Below are 17,402 nucleotides of genomic sequence, written 5' to 3' on the forward strand. Positions count from 1 at the left end.
GCCAAGATCCGGGGCCGCAAGCTTAAATACCTTATTGTGTTCGCTGGCACTGATGGAAGCAGCCATTACCAGACGAGAATGCGCCGACAATTTCACAGCTTACGTACTATCAAGCAGATGCTTGCTATACCAGTCATCACACCAATGACTAACTGCACAGATCAAGAGGAGCCAGATTGTAAAGATTCAAAAGTTTTTACATGTTATGTTTGACTACATCAGTGCCAAATACAAGAGAGGGGATGTCATACAGAGACGGCATGACAGAGGAGTCCAAGAGTTTTCCGTATCCGTCGCAGTCCATTCCATTTTTGCCGTGTCCTCCGAACCGCCATAAAAAAAAAGCCATAAAGACGCCGCGCTATGGTCATAGAATAATGTACAACAAGTGATGTGATAGGGGTACAGCAACCTCTGAACGTGACCCACGGACCGGGCAATGTCGTCAATGACGCTTGGTGAATGGTATACATGGGCGTTCTCTCCCCTCCAGCCCAGGTCACGTTCCGAGATGCGCATTCGTCGAACCGGGCATCGCCATCAAGCCAACTGGCGTTCCCGTCTCATCATCTCCAGCACGCCCACGACGCCGTTCTTCCGGAGTCGCTCCAGAACGACGCGCATGCCCTCACGGCTCTTGCCCATCTGGTCCTGTGTCTTGCTCGAGGCGATGCTCTCGATGCTGCGTTGCACGCCGCGCGCGCCGAGTCCGCTCATCCAGCCGGGCATCCAGCGACCCTCCTTTTGCTCCGGTTGCTCGACGGCAGATTGCATCTGGTCCTTCTTGCCGCCGCGCAGCCTCTCGCCGAGACGCGACTTGTACACGAATGTGGTTGTGACATCGGTAGTCGCGTCAGCTGCTTCAGCTGGAAGGCGGAAATCCTGCTTCTCGACGACGGAGAGCACATTCATGAAGCTGAGGTTCTTGCTCTCGGTGCGCATCCAACCCTCGCGCATGTCAATGACAGAGTTCTCAAGAACATAGCTCACTTTCTCGCTGGAGCCGCCTCCGGTGATGGATGTAGGAAGAAGCTTGAAGACTGGCGCAGGCATGCGAGACTTCTTCAGGTGGATGCGGGTGGTGTGCAACCTGCCCGTCGCCGGGTCGAGGCGACTATCGATGGTGTCGGTGCTGAGGACATGGGTGGAGAATGGGTTGAGTTTGGGCGAAGAGTAGCGGAGAAAGTAGGCGAGTGTCACGGTCGGGAAGGGGTGGGAGTAGGTGTGGTTCGTAGTGTGAGAGAGGACCATGTTGTCTAGCAGTGTGTTCGGCTCGGTGATTGTGTTAAAGGGAAGCAATCGTCGTGGCTCGGGTGTCGATGCGAGAAGGCGCTCACGTTCGTCGGAATGAAAGAGGTGTTGACATTGAGAGCCTCGAGATGGCAATCCAATGCACGTATTGATTGTTGTTTCGAGAGATGAGGTAAAGAAGAGATTGAAGCTGCGTCCGGAAGCTCGGCCACTAAGTCGTCGGTTTTTGTCAGGGTCGGGATTTGATCTGCACCTAGTCTTCGCCGCAGTGGTAAATGGTATGGAACAGACGAAAGAATGCGAGAAATGAAGAAAGGGAGGGGGCCGCAGCGGAAGAGGGGGGTTTAGATGGTGACGAGAAGGACGAAGATGAGGAGATGAGGAGGGGAGGGGGAAGGAGAGGGCGGATGTAATGATGTAGTGCTCGTGCGTATATCGTTCGATAGGTCGATGATTTTGGGGAAGAAGCTTCCCGTCCGGTGCGACTTTCTTTTTGGTCTGGGTCCAGTGCCTCCTTCCCCGACTATGCCGCACCGTCCACACCGGATCCTTCCAGCCACTGAGAGAAGGCGCCAATTGGCTTTGTCTGCAGGTATTGTGGGCTTTGATTGGTTGAGCGATCCCCTTGCGCCCGCTTTTCGTCAGACGAGCTTGGGCCGTTCGAGTGGCAAAATCACATGATGTGGAGTACACCGAGCTCACCGAGAGCTTACCTTACCTTACCTGCTTACCAAGGTGTGAGCTCTCAGTCGTTGGTTTAAGCCTCACCTTAGCCCCACCTCGAAACCCAACCTCAGCTCAAAGATGGAAGCTCGCTGCTCGGACTTTGACTTTACGTCTGAAACCCTCCACGTGTATGCCGTATGGTGACTTGTGGGGAAACGTTTGATGATGGGAATGGTCCGGTATTCCCCGCGGACCGCACCGCTTGCTTGATATTCGAGTACGAGTCTCATTGGCTATCGATTTTGTTGCGATGTTACGAGACTTCAAACTTTTGCTCTGGCGTCGTTGGGTGATGATACGAGGCCTTGGATCGAATCTACACTACATACTCAGAGCTCAGCGAGGTATTTACTTAGAGGGTGGTTGAGGGTCTCGCATTGTACATCTTCTCTAAAAGATACAAAAGAGGATAACCCTGGCAGCATGGTCATTCAAGGAGCCAATGTCAGCCTAGAATTTTTGGATAGTAGTCAACCATTTCGAATGTGAAGATTGCAATTACACCGTGGTTCACAATATCAATATATCTTCCCATATACTAACCTCTATCTGGCTGGTCCAAGTCCTGTCATCTCCCTTCATATGTCCTACAAACCCCCGTCTACGGCGCATTTGCATCTCTCATGTAAAGCGTAACGCTAGACACCGGCAACGAAGCAACTCCGTTGAACGCCATCCGTCTGAGTCTACCCGGAAGCCTTTTTCACACCTGACGCATTAGTAAACATCACCCAGACAATGTTTGTGATCAAGACGATCACGCTGGCGCCACTGACTGAGACATGCCGAGGATCGCACCGACGGCGTCCTCGTCACCTTCCCTCGCAAAGACGCCCTCGCCCGCGACCCGCCACCCCTGCACGCCGCTAAACTGCACAAACTGCACCGCCATATCCCACGCCTCCTTATCCGCCGCGTCGCCACTCTCGAACACGCTTAGCTCGAGCCAGGGGCTGTCCGGGCTTGGGTTGAAGAGCTCGCGGAATAGCATCGAGTAGGCCGTGTTACGCTCCATCCAGAGGTCGGCGAGGTCGACGTTGCGCATCTCGTCGGGGTCGGAGAGAATGTCGTTTCGGGGGACGAGCTGGACGAAGAGGCGGTCGAGGCGCGGGATGTTTTGAACGAGGGTGTTGAAATGGCTCGATAGGGAGAAGATGCCGACGTAGGAGAGGTCGCGGATCGAGGGCGAGATCATGGGCTCGTCGTTTGGGAACTCTTCTGCGCCCAGAAGAGCGCCGAGGATGGAAGGCGGACGTTTGAGGTAGAATTCGTATGTCTTGTAGACTCGCGTCGAGGATCCTTCATTGAGTAATAGAGCCTGCCACGGGCGGAGGGTGAATAAGTCACAGGGAACACGCTTCTGATGTGCTGGGTCCGAACCAGATGCCTGACTTGATGGTGCTGTCACTGGTGCCTCGGCTTGCGTCTCCTTTGTCCTTTTGTCTTTCCGCGAGAGCGACAGAACGTGCTGTGGCATGGAAAAGTTCCACGCATCCCCGAGGAAGAGCATGCGCGATAACATTCGGGCTAGCACTCGTGGCGATGCAACCATGGTGAGCCGGATAGGATCGATATATTCAAAGATTGTCGCCCAGAGCCAGTTGTAGTCCTCGCTGTAGGAGGCCTTGTTCGCAAAGCCTGTTTCCATAAGAGTGGCACTGCTGGTGCCGTCCGATACGCCGCCCATAGCATCCTCGACAAACATCGAAAGCGTATTAACATAGTTGGTCAACTTGTTCGCCCTGAGGAAGGACAGAAAATCGATCGCGGACGCAGGGTTCCCCGTCTCTTCCATGAGCGGCAGCTCGAATCGGTCAAAAGTCCAGACCACATGGCGGAACAGCAGAGGGAGCACGGCACCTCGCCATCGCTTGCAAACGAGAGAAGTAGTCTTGAGATCGCGGTCAAAGAAGAGATTCTGCAGCATGAAAGAGCTCGGTTGGTCGTGGAGCTTCGAGTCTGACGGGGCAGGTCGGTCCAAGTGGGAGAATATCTGGCTTAGAATCTCGTTTGGGAGATCATTGACGGAGGTGGCCATCTTTGCTTGCACTACAGCAGAGGCTGTCAGAATCTTATCTGAGATGCAAAAGTCGTCTCGATAAATTGATGCGAAGTGACTATGTCGTCGAATACAGTCACATAATATGGGTTGAAGGAAGGGCGGTGTTTCACGGAATTATCCCGACCGAGGCAAGTTTCAAGTTCAGATGAAGTAATGAAGCTGCCCCGGGAGAGACAGGTTGATGATTCGCTGATGGAAGGATCTCAACTTAGGTTGAGTGTTCAATCAAACAAACACTATCGATGAAAGATTTGAAGGAGAAAGGCATTGACGTTGCTATCATGGAAATTCTGCCATTTGATGAGATGCAGCTCCGAGGTTACCTACCTGACCTGGATGGAGGTGACATGTCACCGCGGGGTCCTGGTCTGTTTGCCCCGCCACGGGGACGGGCGGCTTTCGCCACAGTGCTCCACCAGAGCTCCGCGATAAGATAACGATAAAAGCTCCGAGATTCGAAGCTCCTGGGCTTCACCCCTCCTTAAACATCTCTTAGCACCTCTGATTCTGGCGTCTGGAATTCTTGAAAGGCGTCAATTCTACATGGCAGCCGTAAATTTATGTAGTTGCTGCAGAATAACCAGCGGATCGTGCCTTGAGTAGCTTGTTGGGAAAAGGCCAATACCAATCTGGCTGGCATTGTGAAATGCTGGAAACACGGCGGCCGACGGATGCCCTTGGAACTACAAAAGTCCAGTCAACACTTACATACCAGACATGCACTTCATGTCGGAGAACTTATGATTTTGAATCGCATGCAACCTACATGCAACTTTCTTTTCCTCGAACGACAATTACCCAGCATCTCCACCGCTGCGCTACTGCGGCGCGTAGCCTTGGCTGCATCTGGGAGAAGCAAACTAACCACGAGAATGACTACAGCACCCACAGATAGAACCTAGCAGGAATCAGGCACCAAGCTCAAGAACCTCGCCTTTACTTAAGCGGCTACCAACTGATAACCGATTCCGATGCCGCTCTACTCATCTGCCGTAGAAAAACAGATGATCAGACCCCCTCGACTAAGCTATGACAAAGGGCGGGGAAAGCGGGGATCTTGGTGGGTGGGCGCCCAGCTCGGGGAAGTGGTGATGGTGGCACGGGATGACATCGTCCTGACGGGGGTCCAGGTCCGAGAAAGCGCAAGTCTGTTGGCTTCGGGTGGCCTTACAACAGAGTGGACGCTCGCGAGATCTGGCTTGAATGGCTGGCCAACCTAGGAAAGTTACCTAGCTAGGCCGTTGGATCTCGCAATGCCGAAGGCCCCATCCCGTTTCGCAACCCCACGCTCCGTCGCGAGTACCAAAGTCTATATATACGCCGTGAACCAGGAAGTTCTTCTGTCACTTGGCTCCAATCCAATTCAGCCCCTGGATCTATTCTACGTAGAAAGAAAGAAATCATGACCTCCAAGAATCACCAGAAACCGCCCTTCCGCGCCGAGCACATGGGCTCGCTGCTCCGGCCCAAGGCCCTGACGGACAAACGCGTCGCCTTGGACGACAAAAAGGCTGTGGAGATCGCAGATGACACAGAGCTCAACCACCTCGAGGAAGAGGGCGTGCGCGAAATCGTAAAGACGCAGCTGGACCTCGGCTTCCACGCCATCAACGACGGCGAGTACCGCCGCCACCAGTTCTGGGGCAACTTCTTCCCCGGGCTAGAGGGGTTCGAGGAGGTCGACACGCCGAGCTGGGATATCTTTCGCATGTACGTGCCAGACATTGCGGCGTTCAGTAAGTCTTGGCCTACGGAATACTCGATACTCGAGATGGAGAGACTGACGCTATATGACCCCCCCCAGTTGAGAGCGACCACAAGCCCGGCGAGTCCATTGTCTGCACAGGCAAGATCAAGCACAAGGGAAGCACCTATCTGAGAGAGTGGGAGTTCCTCAAGAGCAACATTCCTCCCGAGAGCGTCAAGGAGGCCAAGTTGACCTTGCCCGCGCCCGAGTGGTATCACCTCCGCTACCAAAAGGGCCACGCCTACCCCAAGGACGTCTACGCCAACGACGAGGAGTACTTTGCCGACATCGCCAAGGCGTGCCGCACCGAGCTCGAGGTCCTCTATGAGCACGGCGTTCGCAACGTGACGATTGACGATCCCAACTTGGCGTGTAAGTGCAAGCCTCCGTTGCCTCTTCCGTATCCCGGACCCCGGATCCTTCTTCGAGACACAGTTTACTGACAGAACATATCGTCCAGACTTCTGCTCAGAAAAGATGCTTCAAGGCTTCAAAGAAGCAGGCGAAGACTCAGACGCCCTCCTCCAATCCTACATCAAACTCTACAACGACTGCATCACCTCCCGTCCCGCAGACATGCACCTCGGCATCCACCTCTGCCGCGGCAACTTCGCCTACTCGCGCCACTTCTCCGAGGGCGGCTACGACCGCATCGCCTCGCGCCTCTTCAACGAGATCAACGCCGACACCTACTTTCTCGAATACGACACCGACCGCGCGGGCGGGTTCGGGCCGCTGAAGGAGCTTCCCGCGCACAAGAACGTTGTGCTGGGCGTCATCACGTCAAAGTTCCCCGAGCTCGAGGACATTGGGAAGTTGAGGGAGAGGGTGTTCCAGGCGGCGGATTATGTTGCGCAGGGTGCGGGCCAGACGCGCGAGGAGGCGTTGAAGAGGATTGGGGTGAGTCCGCAGTGTGGGTTTGCGAGTCATCATTTGGGGAATTCGGTCTCGCATCAGGATATGGTGAATAAGTTGAAGCTTGTGAGAGAGTTGGCTGATTCGATATGGCCGGGTGAGCCTTGAAGACACTCTTGGAAGTTGGGTGAGCGTAGGCGGCGGCGTTGAGGTGGTTTGCCTGGGGGCAAGGGAGACGCGTGCTGCGCTGGAGTGTATCTTGCTTTGCTGTCAGATGTATGTTTTTGGGGTTGCTCAGTCTATGTGGTAACTCATAGCTGCAGCAACATCGATACGAACATACCTTGCTAAAAGCTTCCGTGATGTAGAGCTTCGACTGTTTATTAATCGACCAGTGCAAAGTTCCCCAAATGAGCAATGTCAAGGAATGTTGCCACCCATGATAGTGAGGACGAAGACGAAAGAGTGTTTACTGCAAAAAAAGAAAGGGTATCATTTTGAGCTCAAAGCTCAACCTACGTACGCCAAACTCCATCTCTATCGCGCGAGCAAATGCTATGCTGTCCATCAACCCGCTGTGACCTGCACAGCTACCTCCTCCCAGCCTCATGGTAGAACACCAGCCTAACCTCACGCAGTCAATGGCTGCGGATTATTCCCCACCGTCTTATACAGCTCCCTCAACTCAAACTCCTCGTGCCCGCCCTCAGGCACCTCCCCCACCACGCGCGCCGGCTGGCCCGCGACGACGCTGAAGCTCGGGATCACCATGTTGGGCGGCACGACGGTGCCCTCGAGTATGCGGACGTAGTCCTTGACGATGGCGAACTCACCAATGACGCAGTCGCGGCCGATATGGATGTGGTTCCCGATCGAAGCGGCCTGGATCACGACGTTTGCACCGACGAAGACGTGGTCGCCCATGCGGAGTGGCATGTATGTGAAGGCTCTAGGAACGTAAAGTAGAAAAGTCAGCAAGGGGTTTGATGGCGTTTGTGGTTATTGTGGTGGTGGGTTTGGGGATTACATACCCTTTGTACATCCGTCCCGGGGGTCGGAGGAGCGCGCCCCTGGAGAGGAAGCAGTACCTCCCGATGGCGACGGCCGTGCTGTTGGCCGGGGCGCCGCCGGCAGAGGGTTGTGCGGAGCGAGCAAGGTCGCCGCGGATCATGACCTCTGGTTGGATCACCGTTTTGCCTCCTAGCATGATGTTCTGGGTGCCGACGAGGGTCGCTTTGCGGGCGACCTTGTTGCCTGTGTCCTGTTGTTTTTTGCGGGAGTTAGTCCGTGGTCTCAATCCGTGGATTGTGTGGAGGGGGAATGGATTGGAGGAGAGAGAGGGCGTACGGTCTCAATGTAGTCTCCTTTCGCTACTCTGCGCGACATGGTGGGCTAGTGGTGGAAGCTGTTGGAGGAGCATCTGGGCTGAAGCTGGGATGCGAATTGGTGAGAGTTCGCGTAAGGTATGGTGAGTTGGGTGTGACGTTGGCTGGAGCTTCCTGTCGGCGGGTCAGTGCGCTCGCTTGCTGTGCATCAGCGGGGTGTGGCCGGCTCATTATAGGGGAGTCCCGGACCGTCTTTTCGAGGTGAACCGGCTTACGCTTTATCTTCATTCGCATCTCAGCGATAATCCTGAAATTGTATTCAAACACTCTTCGAGAATTCTGGCCACTACCCGAAACCAAGTATGCGACAAGCCGTCATTTCGACGAGCTTGTTCAAGCACTAATTAACACCAAAGTATGTTCCTTGGGTAAAGTAGACATATCTGAAGCTTGAGTACTAGGTATCTGGCAGATGCATATCTCACATGCTAGATAAAACTAGCCGCCCCCCTCAATGATCTTTTCCCGTAAATTGCCATGAGTCCAGTTATCCAACGATGCTATGAACATTCCCAGTCGTTGGGGATCCCAGCGGACAAGTATGCCAAGTACGCCAATGTCCCAGGTATTCGTATCAAACAAAGCCAAACGCCGTTTTCTACCATATGCTTGATGATTTTCAACCATGTTCGTCACCTCCTTTCGTCAACACTGCCCAAATATCAGGGAGATTCCAACCCGATGCGTCAAGTAGATTGCTCCTTAATGAGGCATGCCGCCCATGTCAAGCATATGTCCCATCTTTTCAATCTGTGGTTTCGTTAGTTCCAGCGATTCAAAGACAACTAGACACAACAGAAACATACCTTTGTCTTCAAGTACCCCTCAACCTCATTGCTCCGGAACCCGCCCCGGCCCTTCCACGAAAGCGGCACCATCGCAACGCGCTCCGTAACCCTCACCTCACGATTCGGGCCCTCCACCGCCCGAATCTTATCAGGGTTATTCGTCAGTAGGCGCACCTCGCTCTGCCCAAGATCCTGCAGCATCGCCGTCGCCAACCCGTAACTCCGCGCATCCGCAGGGTGACGCAGCAGTAAGTTCGCCTCGACGGTATCCGAGCCGAGGTCCTGGAGGTTATACGCCTTCAACTTCTCCCCCAAACCAATGCCGCGTCCTTCCTGGCGCAGGTAGATAATGATACCGCCGTTGGTGTTCCCCGGCAGACTCATCAGCCGCGCCGCCTCGTCGAGCTGCTCGCCGCAGTCGCACCGCGCCGACCACGCCGTCTCACCCGTGTAACACTCGGAGTGAATCCTCACCAGCGCAGGCCCGCGCTGCGCAGGCGGCTCCTCGCCGACAGGGGTCGCCACGCCGCCCGGCATACCGCTCGTCGACCGGCCCGGGAACAGACGGCCCGTGTACGCGCCGCGAATCATGCGGTCCATCTCCGTCTCGCCCGGCCGCGGCGCATCAAGCGACTGGCTGCGGATGTGGGGCCCAAAGACGATGGCCAGGTGCTCCTTGTTGTCGACGTTGTTGGTATACAAGTGCAAGAACATTTCGGTGCCGTTGACCGTGGGGATGCGCGCGCGCACGATGCACTGCACCTCGGGGAGGGTCTCGAGGAGGCGGGGGCGCTTGGTGCCGCAGCCGCCCGAGGGGACGGAGCTGTCGACAGGGACGCCGCGCGGGGCCGCCTCGGCCGTGAGGGGCGTTGATGTCCCCGGTGTCGCGGGCGGTGTGAAGGCTGGCGAGAGGAGGGAGGGCGGCGGGATCTGGGTGGCCGAGGTTGTTGATGCGGCATCGTCGTCGGCTGTTGCAGGGGCGGCGGTGGCGGGGTTAGAGAGGCTCAATTGTTCGGGCTCTGGGTGCGCGGCGGCCGAGGCATGGTCGGATGGGCCGTCGACTGTCTTTTGTTTCGGAGAGTAGAAGGAAGGGAGCTGGTGAGTGTCTTCGCGCCAGTCGTTTGGCGCTCCCGCGCCGTCTGGCTTGCCTTCGAAGTCGGGCATGGCGGGGGTTTTTGGTGATGGAAAGTCGCGGAAGTGGGGGGAGGGAATTGGTGTACAGAATACCAGGTGCGTTGGAACGTGAGACGGCCAATTCCAAAGGGGTATATTCGTCCACTGGGTACAATGGCGGAGAAAGTCAATCAGAAATTGGTTGGAAAGAAGCCAGATGTCAAGAGCGGGAGAGAGAGAGATTCAACGGCGGAACAGCGGCGTGAGCGGCAAGAACATTAAATCGGTGACCGGTTCCGCTCCGAACGGCGAGGGGTGGTGAAATGCGGTGGTTGTGTCTGGCATTAGTCATGCAGGAAGATGATGACAGCACGGGTGCATCTATCTGATCTGCCATGGCAATCTGCGCCGGATAGGTACCTCCACAGGCGGAAGTTCCTAAAGTTAGTGGGCGCGCACACAAGGTCGGACCTCGACCGCACTTCGCCGAGGTTCCAGCGACCCGACGGCTATGGGCCTCGAGGTACTCCATAGACGTGTGGGTGTTCTCGCGCACGCGGAGAGTTCGGGGTGTTTGTGCCATTCTCCTTGCTTAGGTCAGATTCGAGCGAATGGAGCCCACTTTAGTGGTCTCCAACTTGGATTTCAGGGTTTCTTTAGCGGGGTCGGCTCTTTTCCGCGCTGAGCTTTTTGCACGCACTACGGAGTACCTGTACCTACCCAGCGTGCAAGGTGGGGCTCTCCTGATTACATCATCAAATCCTGGTATCGGCAAATCCAACAATTGCACCTCACTGTCAAGTGCACTTTTTGACTCGTACTCTAAAGGTCAGTCGGTCGATTATATTCAGCGTTGCTCTGAGTAACTTATTCTCGGTTCAAGATCACTCGGGATATCAATTTGTCTTCTTCCACAAACCTAATATAATCTGTCCTTCACATACCTCTATCCAACTATGCCCTTGCCCTTTGTTGAAATGTGATGGCTCAGAACGAGACCTGACATATGAGCCAATCATGTGCTCCGCTTCCGCCAATGCCCAGGATGGCTGTGTCAGCATTAAAAATCAACCGCGCGGTGCTTCAGACCAAGCTCTCCATCACCAACGAACCACCCGTCGTCGGCTCCGACCTGAGCTCGTCAACGGGGATGCCTCCCATCTAACATCCCCAAAGGTCATCAAAGAGCGAGTACAAAAACTCCCATCCGATATCCTATTTTCCGGTGCGTCGCGGGTTCCTGCATTGCATCTGTGCATCTCTCGTGTATCCCGGCCTGCCTCCCGTCCATCATGTTTCGGTCTTCTACCCCAGCCGCATCCCTGGTAGCCATCACAACTTTGAAAGCAGTTACATGGCGAGAGGAGAGCTTTGGCTGTCAGAGTTGACCTGAATTTCAGCAAACGTGTCTTCTCTACATATATGTGGAGTTGAATCTGTTAGTGGACGGCCACCACTGCCCTCGTTACTACTACGTTCATATTCTAGCGGACTTCTTGAGATGCATCACTAAGATAAGGTATCAAGACAACTAGCAAGATAGAGTCGAAGTAGGTTGTGACAGTAGTGGAAGTCGGAATGAAATCTCAAAGTGTGTCACCGAATTTAGACTCGAACCTTTACATACGTGTTGTTTGATTGGCCACACTGATTTTTTGCTCTTTCGCCCTCCTGGAGCATCGGAGGTTCCTCTTCGGCGGCTTTTCTACGGCTACTCGGTAAGTATCAAGCATCAAAACATGCGAATTCTGTTGTTGACCTTTCAACACCTCTGAGCTCTGTGTAATTTGTATGGCGCTCTTTCAAGTGAAGAAGAACAAAATCAGTTGAAGTGATCATGAACACTGGATGCAGATTGGCCAAATTACCGAACCAATAAACTCATCGCATCCTCGGACGCTCCTCGCCGAGACAACCAACGCGAACGCGCATCGAACCAAAAAATCTCGACAGGCCACTTGCATTGGTGGTTCGCGTTTCTGGATGTGCTGTCAAACGTGAGTCACATCCGCAGCAACGCCCCCATCATCACCCATGCAACCCGTTTCGTTTTTTTTTCGTCTCTTCCCGTCTCAATCCAGTACAATCAACAACCTCCCATCACCGGATTTGAGATGCCATGCCCACCAGCCCGTGCGGGTGGCGCGGGAACCATTGGCTTACACCAACCCGTCCCTGCTGCAACCACTTGTCGCCTCCTCCCGAAGTCTCCAGACTTTCCAGTCCTCCCCCGTCCCGTTTCAGTCCCTCCCATGTAAGATGCCAGGCATCTCATGAGAAGCCGACCACCTCTAGGCTTTGAGGCTTCTCCTTTTGTTTACTTTCGATTCCATGGCTCAAGTGATCCACCAGACTAATGCGACGGCCTAGCGGTTCGTCGAGGCCTCATTCTTTCTTGTTTCTTGTTGTGGCCAACACGCTGCCCTCGTCCAGTGGAGTGCTCCATGCAGCCGGGATACGAAAACATCGCCAACTGGCAGGTCCCTCACACAACCACACACTTTCTCGAGTGATATAAGAGGATCAAGTGACTTCTTCGTCTCACTGCTTTTTCCTTCTTGTATCCTACAGAAAATAAGAACTTGCAGCTCATCTGACAAATACCAAACCACTCATTTCGAGGACCTCGATAATACCGGCTACTTTCAAGGTCACTAATAAGAGCATCTCACTCATCTCGTCGCCCAACCTTCATTCAATAATACTTCATCTCACACTTTCATTGCCTCGACAAAAACAAAAGATTTACTTCATCGGCTGAACTTTACAACCTCTTACAACCCCTTACAATTTTTAACCATCACCACATCGACGAAACAAAACACAAAAAAACAACCTCAAATATGGAATCCTCCAACGTAATCGCCTGGCTGCTTCCCTCATCCACAAACCAACCAGCCCTCGAAACAGTCCGCATGCCCCAAAACGCAACCCGAACCATCTCCACGATCCCCTCATCCTACGAACCCATCATCCAAACACCGAACCCAAACCAACTCCCGCCCACGACACCAACAATCGACCCCTCCTCCTCACCAAATCCTCCTCTAACCTCGAGGCATCCTTCACCAAACCCCGCCCAGCCCTCTCTCTCACCTTCACATCGCCCCCTAAATCCAACCCAGGCTTCATCCTCGGCACCGACCCTGCCCTCGCAGATATCCTCCTCCCTGCCCTCCCGGGCATCGCCCCAGCCCACTGCCACATCACCTTTGACGCCTCCCACCGCCTCGTCCTGATCGATACCTCGCAGACCGGCACGGCCGTCTGGTACGACGGCGCCAGCACCGGCGACCGCACCCGCGAGTCCTGGGTTCTCGGCGCGGGAAGCACCTACGGGTTCCCCTCGATGGTCGACCGCGTCGTGATTGACATTCAGACCGTGCGGTTCCAAGTCATCATCAACGAGGCGCATGTTCTCCGGCCGGAGGTGTACAAGGAGAACGTCGAGACTTTCATGTCAAGCCTCGAGAGCGCCAGTATCGTAGCAGAGCAGGAGGCAGCAGCAGCAGCAGCAACAACACCAGAGGAAAAAACACCAGACCTCGACGCTAGCATCCTGGCCTCCATCCTCGCCTCCCACTCTCACTCCTACACACACTCGCAAAAGGAAGACCAGCCCCTGGTCCGCCGCGACGAAAAGGACGTCTGCGACTTTTACTACAACTTCAACTTTGACCTCGGCTTCGATCTGAGCTACGACTGCGACTACGACTTCGACTACGACATGTCGGACGACGAAATGGTGGACGACGTCGCCGAGGAAGAAAAGATGGACTTCCTCCCGCCGATTCCCTCCGTCGTACCGCCTGCGTACGTGAAGTACCTGCTCACCTCGGACGACGGGGCGCCGCCGGAGACGTATCTGTGGAATACGGCGAAGCCTTGGGAGCCGATGGTCAAGGTTGTTTGCTGAGCTCGCCCAGAGGATTGGGAGTGACCATACGTTATCCGACAATGGAAAAAACAACAGGGCGTGAAAGACGCATGGAAGGAATTTGTATGTAAAATCAGGTTTCTTATGGAGTACATCTGTCCCAAAGGTGCTGGCACTGGACGGCGTTTGGTTCTCATTCATTGCTTTGGAGTTTTTGGCGGGGAGATTTTGGAGCTATCATCAGCACTTTACACTCATTTTCTTGCCTTTCTCAAATTGGCATTATTTTCATTTCTCATCTAATTCGCATATTTTCCTCTGGTTTTCTCTGTTTCGTTGTACATTTAGAACAGATACCCCCATTCGCATGGCCTCCCTTTCGTTTGTTTATTGTATATAGGACACAACAGCCCAAGAAAAGAAGAAAAATTACAACTGGCAGGCATCGTTCGCACTCGTCAACTTCGCCAAGACTACCACAAGTGAATACGGGGGAAAATAATCGAGAGATTTGGGATCGCAAAGTGAGGGTTATCCCGCGGAGACGACACTCAGCACTCACCCTCGCCACATTTGGAGATCTCCGGCAACTAGGGTGAAGAACCGGGTTTGGAGTTTGGGGAAGCGGGAGGCGCCAGAAAGCAAAACGGGCGGGCTAATGAGGCCAGACCAAAGACCTTATCTACCGCCCAATCTTATCTCCATCCAGACTTTCGACCATGTGCATTCGCGCCAATCTGCTTCTCCGCGGGCTTCAAGATTGGGACAACATGAGCAGGATCTATTGGGAGACTTGAGATTTGGATGGAGATTGGCGTTTTGTAGAAATATGCATATCTAGAGAACCTCTGCCCCTTTCAACCTGAGAATCCAAATGTTGGAACGTCGATGACTTCTTCGCCCTCCAGACGGTGCCCTTGAAGTTCACTCGCATCGCAGATAGGTAGATAGACAACAGACGACAAAATGGCCTCAGGTGATGGTGAACCCAACGAGACCAGCCCCCTCCTCCCAACATCCCAAACCAGACAGTCCATTCCGACTCCATCCCACCAACCCTCACTTTCCAAAGCAGACCAAGCCCTAGGCCAATCGCCCCCTCTCGGCGACCGCCTCCCCTACAATGACTACACCACCATCGACTGGCTCCGCGATCTGACAAAGGACTCCTCTCGCGCCCGTCGTCTCCGCGCACGCCCAGGCATCCGCGGCACCGCAGCGCGCTGGTTCGACCAGTGCCAGGGCTGGATCGCCGCCGCGGTCATCGGCGCGCTCACGGCCCTCGTCGCCTTCGTCGTCGACGTCTCCGTGGCGACGGTGAGCGATTGGAAGGAGGGGTACTGCAAGACAAATGTTTTCTTGGACCGTGGGCGGTGTTGTTGGGGGGTGTCGGAGACGGAGACTTGCGATGCTTGGCAGCCCTGGGTGGAAGAGGGCGAAGGAGGGGGGTACGTCGCCAGCTATGCAGTCTACGTCCTGTTTGCCCTCCTCTTCGGCATCGTCGCGGGAAACGTTACCATGACCACCAAAGCCTCCTTGCCAGCCGTCGACGCCGACAGTGTTGTGACGTCAGGTGCCATGACGGAAGGCAAGACGATGTACATGGCCGCCGGCAGCGGCATCCCCGAGATCAAGACGATTCTGTCCGGCTTCGTCATCCCTCACTTCCTAGACTTCAAGGTCCTTGTCGTAAAAGCCGTGGGCGCGACCTTTGCTGTGTCGACGGGCATGTGTCTGGGCAAAGAGGGTCCCTTTGTCCACATCTCGACGTGCGTCGGGTGGCTGGTGGCCAACCGGTTCCCCAAGTACGGGGACAACCCGCGCAAGATGCGGGAGATGCTGAGCGTGGCGTGCTCTTCCGGCCTGTCCGTCGCTTTTGGTGCGCCGATTGGCGGTGTGCTGTTCAGTTACGAGGTATGTTTATTTTCTGAATGTTTTAATGTGTCTGGTATCGTGGTTCCAATCGGACTGGGGTCGATGATGTTGACCAAACCCATCGATTAGGAAATCAGCACGTACTTCCCGCGACGCGTGTTGTGGCGCGCGTTCCTGTGCTCGCTCATCGCGGCCATTGCTCTCAAAGCGCTGAATCCCACGGGGACCGGGAAGCTGGTGCTCTTCGAGACGAGCTATGGAGTTGACTATGACCCGGTGCACTACTTGGTGTTTGTGATGCTGGGTGTTATTGGCGGCGTATTCGGCGGAGTCTTCTGCAAGGCCAACTTCCTTTGGTCGAAACGATTCCGCAGATACGACATCGTCAAGAAGCATCCCGTGCTTGAGCTGTGTTGTGTCGTATTGGCCACCGCTTTGCTGCAGTACCCAAACGTGCTGATCCGCGACACGGGCGACGTGGCACTCTCGAGGCTCCTAGTTGACTGCAAGGAGCCAAACGGCAACTGGATATGTCAGCAGGAGAGGAGTAACGACAAGAAAGCGTACATGCTGCAGCTGGCGAGCGGAACGATCATCAAGTTGCTCCTCACCATCATCACCTTTGGGTGTAAAGTGCCCTCTGGCATCATCATCCCCGCTCTCGATGGCGGCGCTCTTTTCGGACGATTGGTAGGTCAATTCGTTGGTGGAATCTCGCCCGGAATTTTCGCAATGGTCGGCGCGGCGGCCTTTCTCGCGGGCGTGAGCAGGATGACTGTGAGCTTGGCTGTCATCATGTTCGAGCTGACTGGCGAGGTGACGTATGTGCCAGCCTTCATGTGCGCCATCTTGACGGCGAAATGGGTGGCGGACGCGATCTCAGGAGAATCCGTGTACGATCTCTCGCAACACCTGCTAGGCCACCCCTTCCTCGATGCGGAACAAGCCCATGAGGTGGTGCGGAAACGCGAAGCCACCGCCCGCGAGCTGGTTCCTCCGGCCAGGACGATGGAGGAGATTACTCTGCAGGTGGGCAGGGAGTACCGCGTTCGAAGGGATGTGCTGTCAGAGAAGCTGCGGAAGCTGAAGGGTAGGGGACTCATGGATGCGGGCCTAGTTCTTGTCAATGATGCTGGGCTGTTATTTGGCTATTTGCCCGAGGCAGAAGTAGAGTATGCGGTGCTGAATGGCGGCGAGGCGGAGGAAATCGATTTGCGAACTGGCTTCATGACTGAGTTGGTTGATCGAACGCCGCTCACAGTCTGCGCCGAGGCCCCGATGGAGCACGTCTTGGAGATATTCGGGAAGCTGGGCCCGAGGTACACCATCATTGTCGAGCCGGAGACATCCAAGGTCCTGGGCGTTGTGCTCAAGAAGCGGCTGCTGGACTTTTTGGATCGGGTAAAGGCGTCTTGATACATCGGCCTGAGCCACTGTAGAGTCTTGGAATTAGCGCGATCGAATCAAAAGTCTTAGTTTTGCCACACTGTCGTTTTTGTCGCCTGGCAATCTGGGTTTGAAAGGCCTATTCTTGGCTTTGTCTCCGGACTAATCCATGCCCACGAACTCTCGTAGAGCATCCGCCTGGAGATTGGTCGTGTCACTCTCCCGCTGCCAGAGCGCATGACGGCGAATCTCCCTCTCATTCCCGCACTTCAAATTTTTGGCCTCTCGTGATGTGCTCTCCTCACAGTCACAACGCTCTTTGCCATGGCCGTCCCTC

The 17,402-nt window shown here is 54.8% G+C and overlaps 7 protein-coding genes across 7 annotated transcripts; 3 read left to right on the forward strand and 4 right to left on the reverse strand.

Moving 5' to 3' along the window:
* Positions 1-540: 540 nt before the first annotated feature.
* On the reverse strand, positions 541-1,251 carry N0V96_011655 (uncharacterized protein; the record flags this gene model as incomplete). The annotated part of the gene is made up of 1 exon (XM_065759341.1): positions 541-1,251. The coding sequence occupies one exon, from the start codon at positions 1,249-1,251 to the stop codon at positions 541-543; it is 711 nt and encodes a 236-aa protein (XP_065612063.1).
* A 1,327-nt stretch (positions 1,252-2,578) lies between these two features.
* Positions 2,579-4,015, reverse strand: N0V96_011656 (uncharacterized protein; the record flags this gene model as incomplete). Its single annotated transcript, XM_065759342.1, has 2 exons — positions 2,579-2,675; positions 2,754-4,015. 2 exons carry the CDS (start codon positions 4,013-4,015, stop codon positions 2,579-2,581), a joined length of 1,359 nt encoding a protein of 452 aa, XP_065612064.1.
* A 1,426-nt stretch (positions 4,016-5,441) lies between these two features.
* N0V96_011657 (uncharacterized protein) lies at positions 5,442-6,809 on the forward strand (the record flags this gene model as incomplete). Its single annotated transcript, XM_065759343.1, has 4 exons — positions 5,442-5,775; positions 5,844-6,158; positions 6,247-6,686; positions 6,759-6,809. 4 exons carry the CDS (start codon positions 5,442-5,444, stop codon positions 6,807-6,809), a joined length of 1,140 nt encoding a protein of 379 aa, XP_065612065.1.
* A 462-nt stretch (positions 6,810-7,271) lies between these two features.
* Positions 7,272-8,027, reverse strand: N0V96_011658 (uncharacterized protein; the record flags this gene model as incomplete). Its single annotated transcript, XM_053193684.1, has 3 exons — positions 7,272-7,590; positions 7,673-7,902; positions 7,989-8,027. 3 exons carry the CDS (start codon positions 8,025-8,027, stop codon positions 7,272-7,274), a joined length of 588 nt encoding a protein of 195 aa, XP_053049002.1.
* Positions 8,028-8,728: 701 nt separating this feature from the next.
* On the reverse strand, positions 8,729-9,978 carry RIB1 (GTP cyclohydrolase II; the record flags this gene model as incomplete). The annotated part of the gene is made up of 2 exons (XM_053193685.2): positions 8,729-8,776; positions 8,833-9,978. The coding sequence occupies 2 exons, from the start codon at positions 9,976-9,978 to the stop codon at positions 8,729-8,731; spliced, it is 1,194 nt and encodes a 397-aa protein (XP_053049003.2).
* A 2,792-nt stretch (positions 9,979-12,770) lies between these two features.
* On the forward strand, positions 12,771-13,843 carry N0V96_011660 (uncharacterized protein; the record flags this gene model as incomplete). The annotated part of the gene is made up of 2 exons (XM_065759344.1): positions 12,771-12,785; positions 12,986-13,843. 2 exons carry the CDS (start codon positions 12,771-12,773, stop codon positions 13,841-13,843), a joined length of 873 nt encoding a protein of 290 aa, XP_065612066.1.
* Positions 13,844-14,770: 927 nt separating this feature from the next.
* N0V96_011661 (uncharacterized protein) lies at positions 14,771-17,095 on the forward strand (the record flags this gene model as incomplete). The annotated part of the gene is made up of 3 exons (XM_065759345.1): positions 14,771-15,121; positions 15,224-15,718; positions 15,809-17,095. The coding sequence occupies 3 exons, from the start codon at positions 14,771-14,773 to the stop codon at positions 17,093-17,095; spliced, it is 2,133 nt and encodes a 710-aa protein (XP_065612067.1).
* Positions 17,096-17,402: the final 307 nt, after the last annotated feature.

Source organism: Colletotrichum fioriniae (assembly GCF_027942845.1).
Source record: "Colletotrichum fioriniae strain IMI 355084 chromosome Unknown scaffold_18, whole genome shotgun sequence".
In the NCBI taxonomy this organism is placed as follows: Eukaryota; Fungi; Ascomycota; class Sordariomycetes; order Glomerellales; family Glomerellaceae; genus Colletotrichum; species Colletotrichum fioriniae.